At 36.4% G+C, this 12,017-nt stretch overlaps 3 protein-coding genes across 4 annotated transcripts in view; 2 read left to right on the forward strand and 1 right to left on the reverse strand.

The window, feature by feature from the left end:
* Positions 1–12,017, reverse strand: part of LOC101895019 (semaphorin-2A) — a 308,952-nt gene that overhangs the window by 247,643 nt on the left and 49,292 nt on the right. The window lies entirely within an intron of this gene.
* Positions 1,462–3,532, forward strand: LOC101890444 (UDP-glycosyltransferase UGT4-like). The gene is made up of 2 exons (XM_011296073.3): positions 1,462–1,989; positions 2,197–3,532. The coding sequence occupies exons 1-2, from the start codon at positions 1,746–1,748 to the stop codon at positions 3,483–3,485; spliced, it is 1,533 nt and encodes a 510-aa protein (XP_011294375.1). The 5' UTR covers positions 1,462–1,745; the 3' UTR covers positions 3,486–3,532.
* On the forward strand, positions 8,542–10,614 carry LOC101890612 (UDP-glycosyltransferase UGT4-like). Its single transcript, XM_005187999.4, has 2 exons — positions 8,542–9,242; positions 9,313–10,614. The coding sequence occupies exons 1-2, from the start codon at positions 8,999–9,001 to the stop codon at positions 10,602–10,604; spliced, it is 1,536 nt and encodes a 511-aa protein (XP_005188056.3). The 5' UTR covers positions 8,542–8,998; the 3' UTR covers positions 10,605–10,614.

Here is a 12,017-nt window from a genome sequence, read left to right on the forward strand (position 1 = left end):
CTGCCCGAATATTGCTCTGCGGTATTTTGACCCATTACCGGCGAAACGCTTGCTTGAGGTGATCGACACTTTGGTATTTTTTAGTGCCAACTATGCTTTCCAAAATACTTCAGACACAATACTTCAACGGATTGGTATCCGGAGATTTTGGTGGCCATTGCGCGCTGGAAATGAAGCGAGGAACCTCTTTTGTAACCATTCTTGGGTGGCGCGTGCTGGAATGGTGCTGTTGGAATGTCCAAGGTCGTCGGCCAAAATGTTTGCGTGCCCAAGGCTTTAATACACCCTCCAGAGTATTTTCGCGATAATATTCGACATTTATTCTGATGCCACGGTCGATTAATACGAGCGGAGAGTGACCGTCGGCTGTTATGGCGGCCAATCACCATCACCATGATCGGCGCTTGAGTTTTTGTGGCCAACCGAAGGTGCACATTTTCCGCTGACCTCTTTGGCAAGTAAACACGATCATTTTCCTTGCTTATAAACTGTGGACAACGAATGTTTTTCATCGGAGAAAACCAAATTCCGCAGTCTTTAGCTCTTTTGAGTCTATTTTCTTTCGGTTGCGGTGTAAGTTGTTACACTTTTTGGAATTTCAATGGCTCATTTTTCAATATTTGTCGAATGGAATATTGCGATATATTCAGCTCATGAGCCATTTTTCGGCCACTGCAACGCGGGCTTCGATCAAGTCTCTCTCTTTACTTTTCGAACGCTATTTTAACTTAACTTTAATTTTTGGAACTAAGCGATAGTTGATAGAAAGTCCTCTTTCAAAAATGCGATTATAAAAGTTTCATGTTTTGCCAATCATCTCTTATTATTGAATCTTTCGATTTTGTATATCTTGAAGGACTTAAACACATTTTTAATCAAATAGTCTGAAAAAACTCACTTCGAAGATTTTTTTTCAAATATTGGAATTTCCTGCCCACATTTAAGATTACATTCCTATTTTCAGTATTATGATGATTTTGGCCACACTTTTCACTGGAATTACGTATCCTACGACAGAACATTTCCTGTACAGATCCAGATCTTCGTATAGCCCCCATATAAGAGCACCTACAGATATTCGGTATTTTGATACATTTTTCAAAATAATTATCTCAGACTTTGTATTAGAGGTTAGTAAATGTCACGGGTTCTAAGTTTACATATTGTCATGTACAAAGGTGGCAATTAATATTCGGAATTTTAAAGTATTCGAAAAATTTTAAAATATTCGGGATTTTAAAGTTATTTTGATTTCATTTTTTCAAAATGAGTATATTTCATGAATAAATTTTAATTAAATCTGATAATGAAAATAAATCTGCCAATAGATACTGAAAATATGCATTATATAAAATGGTTCGGCCTTAAAATCTAAGTTTACCATGGTATATGCCCATGTTTATGATTCATATTGAATGAAACTTATTTTCCTTAAGGAATTAAATGTCATTACAATATAAATATTTAAATATTAAAATAAATAAATATTTATTATTTTAATTTTTGAATTTGGCCACCATTAATCGTAACTTTGTGGCAACCTATCTGTGTTATCGACCGACTTTTATCTTCCCACAAATTAACACACAATTAGCCCAACAAATATATGGTCTACGCGAGATAAGAAAACGTCTAGCAATTTTGTTCGCCAATTGAATTATTCGAAATAGTATCACAAACAAAGCGGCAGTGTTTGGTTGTGCTACGAAAAGTTATGCCGACGTCTCAAATATTAAATCCTACAAATGTATATCACTGCATTGTTTATGGTGATTTTATGGGCTCAATTACTGTTAACAACGAATGCTGCACGTATTTTGTCGATTTTAGCATTCCCCGGAAAAAGTCAATATGAATTCATGCAACCATTGTTGCGGGAATTGGCCAGCAGGGGCCATCACATAACATCGGTAAATAATTTTCCTCAAAAGGAACCCATGGATAATTTTCGAGATGTTGTTGTTGAAGAAAATTTACATTTATTTGATGGTAAGTTGTATATTTTTTTATGCAGCGTTCGTCTCTGATTGACGATTTTGCCAAAGAAAAATACAATTCCAAAATATGTTTTAAAATGTTCGCTTTTTTAAAGTAATTTAAAATCATTTTAAGAATTGTGTTTTTCGTTGGCTTTCACATACGTATCATTTTAGAGAAACAGTTCTTAATTCAAACTTTTTTTAATGTTTTATTTAGATTTTAAAAATTTTACCACGGCCGACATAAACAGCAACTACTTCAATACCATGGAAGTTTTCTATGGCAAATCCTACGAAATGGCATTCAATATATTCAACGATGAAAAATTTAAAAACCTACTGACACTGGAAACATTTGATTTGATTATTTTGGATGTAGCATTTACCGAGGCATTCTATGGTCTTGGGGAGCATTTCGGAGCACCAATGGTAGCCATATCCTATTGGAGTACAATGACATCCATCGAGGAATTAGTTGGAAACACCACACCTCTCTCGTATATACCAAATATGATTATGCTGAGGAAATATAATCAGAACATGAATTTTTGGACAAGATGGGTAAATGTTATCGTTTTTATTTCGGAATGGATATTCTACTATTTACGTTACATTCCAATACATAGTCGACTATATAATGAACAATTTCCCAATGCCACAATGTCATTGATTGAGGCCCAAAGGAATTTTTCATTGGTTTTGTTAAATGACCACTATACCATTACAACCCCTCGGCCGTACGTTCCAAACATGATTGAAGTTGCTGGGTTGCATATACCCACACAATCGGAACCCATTGCTGGGAATATAAAACAACTGCTAGACAATAACCCCCAAGGTGTAATATATGTGGAATTAAGATCTGTACTACCGGAACACATAGTCCAGTTGCTGTTGAATCGCATGGGAAAATGTCAACAATTGGTTTTGTGGAACAGCAAGTTTCAACCTTGGGATACTCTGCGTATTCCACGCAATGTCCACTTCTTGAAAGATCTTTCACACCACTCGGTGCTATCTCATCCCAATATCTATTTATTCATATCACATGGGGATTATCTCAATATTATCAACAGCATTTACTATGGCATACCCATTTTGGGTATCCCTCGATACGATGGCCAAAATGATGACTATGTGGATAATATCAAGAAAATTGGCAATGGTCTTTCACTGTCATTGAGACAATTTAATGACAAATCATTGGGTCAAGCTTTAAACGATTTGCTGTCTACAAATCAGTATCGCAACGAAGCTAAACTCAAGTCGCAAATATTTCGGAATCAGCAGAATACACCAATGGAGAAAGCTGTATATTGGATCGAACATGTCATTCGCTACAAAGGAGCAAAACATCTTCGAAATCTGGGTCAAAATTTAAATATCTGGGAATTTTATAATCTGGATGTTTATGCCAGTATGCTGTGCATTATTTTGGCTTTTATATTTTTTTCATATTTGTTATTAAATGTAACTCTGAAATTTATCTTTAGTATTAAACAATAAAGGAAAAATAATGGAATTATTTCTTGGTTTCATTTTGTCATAACGAAAGTTACGTTTTATAAATGTATACATTTATGGAAGTAGAATATATATCTGCGAATATGTTTCACATACACGAAATTTTATGAAAGGAATGAGGAAGAGTGTATTTTGTCGTCATGAGAAATTAACAAAAATTTATTTTCCAACGGCAATTTGTAATATTTTTTTATGATCAAGGGTTTGCATTTCTGAAGGTAGTCTTTTGGAAATACAGGGTGAGATAAAAAAACGGCAACAAAGTCAAACGGTTTAAGTTAAGTTTAGGTTTTTTCTAATTGGTCACCTTTTTCTAATTGATCACCTGCCCGAATGTTGCTCTGTGGTATTTTGGCCCATTCCCGACGAAGCGCTTGCTAGAGGTGATCGTATATTCGGAGATTTTGGTGGCCTTTGTGCGCTGAAAATGAAGCGAGGAACCTCATTTTGTAACCATTTTTGGGTGGCGCGTGCTGACTTCGATGGCGCTGAGCCCTGTTAGACTGTCCAAGGTCTGTGGCCAAAATGTTTGCGTGCCCAAGCTTTAATACAACCTCCAGAATATTTTCGGGATAATATTCCGCATTAATTCGGTCGATTAATACGAGCGGAGAGCGACCATCGGCTGTTATGGCGGCCACACCATCATCATGGCCGGTGCTTGAGTTTTGATGGCCAACCGATGGTACACATTTTCAGCTGACGTCTTTGGCAAGTCATCACGATCATATTGTTTGTTTACAAACTACTGGACAACGAATGTTTTCTGATTGGAGAAAACCAAATTCGGCAGTTCAACACTTTCGGCCAAGTGAAGCAACTCTTTAGCTCCTTTGAGACTATTTTTTTTTTCTGTTGCGGTGTAAGTTCTTGCACTTTTTTGGAATTTCAATGGCTTTACCCCGAGCTGATTTTTTAATATTTGCCGAATGGAATATTTCGATATGTTCAGCACACGAGCTATTTTTCGGCCACTGCGAAGCGGGTTTCGATTAAGTCGCTTCTTTAGTTTACGAACAATTTTTGCTGATGTTGCAGTTTTCTTCCGCCCACTTCCTTGACTTCGGGCTACGCTACCAGTATCACGGTAACGAGCGATGGTACGAAACACATTTATTTATTTTTATACCCTCCACCAAAAAAGGTATGGAGGGTATATTAAGTTCGTCATTCCGTTTGTAACTCATCGAAATAATCATTTTAGACCCAACAAAGAATATATATATTCTTGATCAGCGTAAAATTCTAAGACGATTTAGCCCTGTCATTCAGTCTGTCCGTCTGTTGTAATCACGCTACAGTCTAAACGAATTAAGATAGGAAGCTAAAACAGATCTCTCTTTTGTCTGCAGGCAGGTCAAGTTCGAAGATGGGGTATATCGGTCCACGATATCGTATAGCCCCCATATAACGGTACCCCCGATATTCGGTATTTTTATGATTTTAGCCACATTTTTCAACGGAATTGTCTGAAAATCCACACAAGGAGTTCCTTGTGGGTACTTTATACCTCGGCAGAGAATTATCTATATAGGTCCACGATATCGTATATCCCCCATATAACTGTACCCCCCGATATTCGGTATTTTAATGATGTTAGCCACATTTTTCAATGGAATTGTCTTAAAATCCACACAAGTACTTCCTTGTGAGTACTTTACCCCCTGAGAGAGAATTGTCTATACAGGTCCACGATATCGTATATCCCCCATATAACGGTACCCCCCGATATTCGGTATTTTGATGATTTTACCCACATTTTTCAACGGAATTGTATGAAAATCCACACAAGGAGTTCCTTGTGGGTACTTTATACCTCGACAGAGAATTATCTATATAGGTTAACGGTATCGTATATCCCCCATATAACGGTACCCCCCGATATTCGGTATTTTTATGATTTTACCCACATTTTTTATCGGAATTGTCTGAAAATCCACACAATGAGTTCCTTGTGGGTACTTTATGCCTCGACAGAGAATTATCTATATAGGTCCACGTTATCGTATAGCCCTTATATAACGGTACCCCCGATATTCGGTATTTTGATGTTTTTAGCCATATTTTTCAACGGAATGGTCACAAGGGATTCTTTGTACACAAGGGGTTCTTTGTGAGCACTTTACCCCCCGACAGAGAATTTTCTATATAGGTTAACGATTATGTATAGCCCCCATATAACGGTATCCCGCGATATTCGGTATTTTGATGATTCTAGCCCCATTTTCCAATCGTATTGTCTGAAAATCCACACACGGAGTTCTTTGTGAGCACTTTACCCCTGAAACGGAATTGTCTATATAGGTCCACAATATCGTATATCCCCCATATAACAGTACTCCCCTATATTCCTAATGTAGTACCACCTAGGTATTTTCGTACAAATATATGACACATTTCGAAACTACGCCAAATCTCAAACACAGATACTATAAGCAATATAAGCATAAAAGTTCAGAATTTTATATATATCCCTCTAACCAATACCAAATATATTACAATTTAGTACTTTTCGTACAATTATATTACTCCTCTCCAGTACCAGAAACCACATCTATATGTCCAGGAACACATGAACAGCGATTTCAAGATTCTATCTATTCACTCAATACCAAATTGTTTCAAATATAGCGCCATTTAGTTGTTCCCATGCACTTGCAGTACACATTTCGAAAACCACCACCTTTACCTTCAACAGGGACCCCAATACAGAATTTAGTAATTGCAGCTATATAAATTCAACCTAAATCAAACTGTTCCAAATTTAGTACCACTTACTACAGTTCGCACACTTAGTACATATTTCCGAAACCACCTTCACGTAACAAATGTAACCTTAATTCTTATACAAAATTTTCTTTATCCGTTCATAATATACCAAATGGTACCATTTGAGATGTTTAGTACGGTCGTGTCATAATGCCCATTACAATTTTGGAATTATGATCGCTTTTTCGGTCTTAACCCCCATAATTCAGTGTGGATTATGTCCAAAAAAACTGGGTTATAATTCCTTGAAAGTAGCGCACATAATACTCATAATAATGGGATTACCCGTTTATTCGACCCGAACGTTCGGACACAAAATCCGGCTCAACAATATTTATGTATATAACTTTAAGTAGCCGTATTTTCCCAATTCCAATGAGGCTCAGTAGAATTTTTCATTGTTTTGAAAATGATCATTATTCCATGACAAAACGCAAATAGTATGCTCCAAACATGTTTGAAGTGGCTGGGTTGCCTATACAAAACCTGAAGACAATGCTGAGAATATAAAACAAGTAAAAAGGCTGAACCTTAAATACCCTCCACCATTCGGAACGAATTTGGCAATTTTCAAAAAATAAAATCCGTTAAAAATGCGACGACTTAGACCTGCATAGGCAACTTTTATCATGATATTCAAATACGAAACTTGAAAAAATCGGTGAATAATGTAGCTAAAATTATCAAAATACCGGATATAGGGAGGTACTATTATATGGGGATATAGGGAGGTACTATTACACGAAGACGTGGACCGGCACTAACAATTTTCTATCGTAGGCTGTAGTATCCGTTACGAACTTCAAATACAAAATTTGAAACAATTCCGGTAAATAATGTCGCTAAAAAATGTCATTTTCAATATCAACCATCCTAGACATAACACAAATTGTTCTGCCAAATTTTGAAGCTCTACGTCAAATAATGTAGGCTATATCGTGATTTCAACAGAGAGACAGACAGACAGACGGACATCGTTAAATTGACTTAGAATTTTATGCTGATCATGAATATATATACTTTATGGCGTCTACGACGAATATTTATGGATGTTACAAACGGAATGACAAAGTTAATATACCCTGCTTTTTAAGGTGGAGGGTATAACAATTGCTGAATAATTGCCAACATTACCTTCATATTACCTCAGCATGTAATGCAAATAATTTTAAATTGCTTTGGGAAATATCCCCAATTGGTCTTATGTAACAGCAAATTCGAACTTTGGGATTCTTTGCTTATACCTTGCAAAGTTAATTACTTCCATCAAGATCTATCGGCCTTTGGCCGGGACTTGAGATTTTGTCCTCTGAGGTAGGTCCGACACCGTCTACGCGATCCACAGTTTTTTATACTTTTGTTAGTTGCCAGTCTTCGGCTGGGGCCTGAGATTTTCTCCTCTGGGTATGTTTTGGAAAGGCATAAGCATATGCCATAATGTATTATGTAGATCCTAATACACCATAAGAGGTCCATTTTTAACTTTTTAGGAGATTTTCCAAAAGTTACGGTACAACAAAATACATTTTCTTGCATTGCTCCAGAACCCGTTGAAAGTCATAATCATACGATCACTTATTTATTTTTGTCATAATCAGTTTAAAATACCTACCTTGTATACGAATTTAAGGTCAATCCAAGCATAGCCCTTAAGCCTTTTTTATACCCTCCACCATAGTATGGAGGGTATATTAAGTTTGTCATTCCGTTTGTAACACCTCGAAATATACATTTTAGACCCCACAAAGTATACATATTCTTGATCAGCATAAGATTCTATGTCGATTTATCATTGTCCGTCCGTCTGTGGAAATCACTCTAGCTTCCGAACGAAATGAAGTAGGTTGATAAAATTTTACTCACATGTGTATTATGTCTGCAGGACTTTTGGTATTGAAAATGGGCCATGTAGGTCCACGTCTTCGTATAGCCCCCATATAACAGTACCCCCGATATTCAGTATTTTGATGATTTTAGCTACATTATAAACAGATTTTTTTCAAGTTTCGCATTTGAATATTGTAATAGCTTGTGACAAAATTTGCCTATGCAGGTCCACGTCGTCATACAGCCCCTAATATATGGCTACATTCGGTATTTTTAAGATTTTAACAGAATTTTTAATGGATTTTTTTTTTTTTTTTGAAAAATGCCAAATTTGTGCCAAATGGTGGAGGGTATTCAAAGTTCGGCCCGGCCGAACTTAAATGTTTTTTACTGGTTTTTTTTTTCACTTCCCCATGGGAAGTATTTTCGTTTTGGAAGCGGAAATAAATCCCACATTATTGTGGGGGTTATGACCAAACAAACCGGTCCGTAGGGGTTATGTTCAGGCACCGTTTATGCTGTCTTTAGTACATCTATTCTGCACTCCATCAGTGACTCTCATTCCAAAATTCAGAATTCTATCTAGCGAATTTTACAATCCCAGTCTTATCACACACCTACGCATCAAGACAGAAAACAAGGTTCGGCGCTCCTAACATTTTCGGGTGTGCTCTCCGACATGTAATCTAAATGAGTACTTGTCTCTGTAAGCGCAAACCTTTTATCATATGTCATATAAACAAATCGTTACCACAACAATTATATGATCTTCAACTGATAAGAAGTCTCGCAAATTTATACGTCGATTAAGCTCTTTCAAATAGTATCACAAATTAAGCGCCAGTATTTGATTGAATTATGGAGCGTTATGTCGACCGCTTAAATGCTTAATCAGACAAATGTCACTCTTAATATTGTTAGCAGTGATTTTATGTAGTCAATTACTGTTAACAACAAATGCTGCACGCATTCTGGCGATTTTGGCTTTTCCCGGACCTAGTCAATATGAATTTATACAGCCATTATTAAGGGAGTTGGCCAAAAGGGGGCATCACATAACATCGGTGAATAATTTTCCCCAAACGGAACCCATGGATAACTTTCGAGATGTTGTCGTTGAAGAAAATCTACATTTATTTGATGGTAAGTATAAATAAATAAAAAAAAAATATATTAATTAATTTCTTAAAAACAACTTGGTTTTTGTTTCCAGAATTTAAAAACTTTACCATGGATGAGATCAACAGCAACTATTTTGATACAGTAGAAATTTTCTATGGCAGATCCTATGACATGTGCCGTAATGTAATCGTTGATGCGCAATTCCAAGAACTGATGGCAAACGAGTCATTTGATTTAATTATTATAGATGTAACATTTTCGGAAGGCTTCTATGGCCTTGGCGAGTACTTTGGAGCGCCAATGGTGGCTGTGTCATATTGGAGTGGAATCATTTGGGTCGATGAATTAGTTGGTAACACCACACCTCTATCGTATATACCCAGTATGATAATGCTACGTAAATATAATCAAAACATGGATTTCTGGCGCAGATGGTTAAATGTAATCGTCTATAGCTTTGATTGGATGTATTTTGTTCTACGATATATGCCAGTTCAGAGACGTCTATATAATGAATATTTCCCCAATGCCACAATGAGATTGGATGAGGCTCAAAAGAATTTTTCATTGGTTTTGGTAAATGATCATTATACGATTACAACCCCTCGGCCGTATGTGCCAAATATGATTGAAGTGGCTGGGCTGCATATACCCACACAAGCGGAACCCATTGCTGAGAATATAAAACAATTGCTCGATAATAGCCAGCATGGTGTACTATATGTAAAATTAAATTCCATATTACCCCAGCATGTAATGCAAATAATTTTAAATGGCTTGGGGAGATATCCCCAGTTGGTCTTATGGAACAGCAACTTTGGACCTTGGGATACCTTGCTTATACCTCGCAATGTTCATTACTTCCATCAAGATCTATCACATCACTCAGTTCTAGCTCATCCAAATATCCGTTTATTTATATCACATGGAGATTATCTTCATATTATAGACAGCATTTACCATGGTGTGCCGATTCTGGGCATACCCAGATATGATGGCCTACATGATGACTATGTGGATAATATCAGGAAAATTGGCAATGGCCTTTCGTTTACTTGCCGACAATTTAATGAGAAAGCATTGGGTCAAGCTCTATATGATTTGTTGGCTACAAATCGCTATCGCAACGAAGCCAAACTGAAGTCAGAAATTTTTCGTGATCAGCAGAATACCCCATTGGAAAAGTCTGTCTATTGGGTCGAGCACATCATTAAATACAAGGGAGCAAAACACCTTCGAAATCTGGGTCAAAATTTAAATACATGGGAATATTATAATCTGGATGTTTATGCCAGTATGCTGTGCATTATTTTGGTTTTTATATCTTTATCCTATTTACTACTGAATGTAATGCTTAAAATTATTTTAAGTCTAAAACAATAAAAGGAAATAATGGAATTAGTCTAAATTGTTGTATTTTGTAAAACCCGATAGGCATAATTTAAACCTTTAAACCTAGAAAAAGTTTTCCACCCAAAATAGATTTTTTATTGAGAATATATGATGAACAAACAAACACCGCTAATGTTTGTCGAGTCGAAACCTAAGATAAGATAACAGTGTCAAAACGTCTAACCAATTCAAATACGATTGATGTGGGACTTATGGAACGATATGCCAGCGATATTCCGTATTTGGATGATTTTAACCCGTAGAAAGCTACATATTTCGGTACATATCTTCTATTATTCCTTATATAATGGCACCTTCCGACATTTAGTATTTTTCCGATTTCATCAAGATTTTTCTACGGAACTATCTCCTTGGTATTTATTGATCGCAAATAGGCACCACCTTTTTTTTAGCAGATAATTGTCTATAAAGTGTGAAATGAAAAAAACTGCAACCAACTGCTGTCATTTCTAAGCCACTCGTCCGACAGCTGTTAAAATTATTCCAGTTACAGCTCATTACATTGTTTACAATCGTACAAAAGTATTTTGGTGAGAATTTTCCAAAAAAAAAAGTTATTCGTGATGGAATTCAAACGTGATAGTGGGATTTCTTTATATTTGGCTTGAAACCCAAAAGTGCCTATCGATAGAGCGCTCCAGCATTTAGATGGCAATAAAACTTTTGTGTCTCGTATCATCGCTCGTTACCGTGATACTGGTAGCGCAGCCCGACGTCAAGGAAATGGACGGAAGAAAACAGCTACATCAGCAGAAATGGTTCGAAAAGTAAAAAAACGACTTGATCGAAACCCGCGTCACAGTGGCCGAAAAATGGCTCGTGAGCTGAACATATCGCAATATTCCATTCGGCAAACATTGAAAAATGAGCTGGAGGTAAAGCCATTGAAATTCCAAAAAGTACAAGAGCTTACACCACAACTTTAAATACCCTCCACCATTTAGAACGAATTTGAAATTTTTCGAAAGAGATAACTTTCGCCAAAAATTCTGTTAACATTTTAAAAATACCGAATATAGCGTTGTTTGTCACAAGCCATTACCATATTCAAATTCGAAACTTGAAATAAACGGTGAATAATGTAGCCAAAATCATCAAAATACCGTACATAGGAAGGTACCGTTATAAAGAAGCTATACGAAGTCCTGGACCTGCATAGACAATTTTCTGTCACAGGCTGTAGCTTCCATGATGAACTTCAAATACGACATCTCAAACAATTTCGGTGAGTATTGTATCTAAAATCGCCAACATACCGAATATAAGGAGGTACTGATATATGGGGCCTATACGAATACGTGGACTTGCACAGACAATTTTCTGTTTCAGGCTGTAGTATCGATTTCGAACTTCAAACTTCAGAATAGAACCCTATTTCTTTTG

The sequence above is a fragment of the Musca domestica genome, unplaced genomic scaffold (assembly GCF_030504385.1).
Source record: "Musca domestica strain aabys unplaced genomic scaffold, Musca_domestica.polishedcontigs.V.1.1 16, whole genome shotgun sequence".
NCBI classification, from domain to species: Eukaryota; Metazoa; Arthropoda; class Insecta; order Diptera; family Muscidae; genus Musca; species Musca domestica.

Bases quoted from the DNA above. Each gene is read 5' to 3' on its own strand.
- LOC101890444 (XM_011296073.3), top strand. From the start codon at position 1,746: ATGTATATCACTGCATTGTTTATGGTGATTTTATGGGCTCAATTACTG. The intron at 1,990-2,196 runs GTAAGTTGTATA...TGTTTTATTTAG, and splicing joins AAATTTACATTTATTTGATG to ATTTTAAAAATTTTACCACG.
- LOC101890612 (XM_005187999.4), top strand. From the start codon at position 8,999: ATGTCACTCTTAATATTGTTAGCAGTGATTTTATGTAGTCAATTACTG. The intron at 9,243-9,312 runs GTAAGTATAAAT...TTTTGTTTCCAG, and splicing joins AAATCTACATTTATTTGATG to AATTTAAAAACTTTACCATG.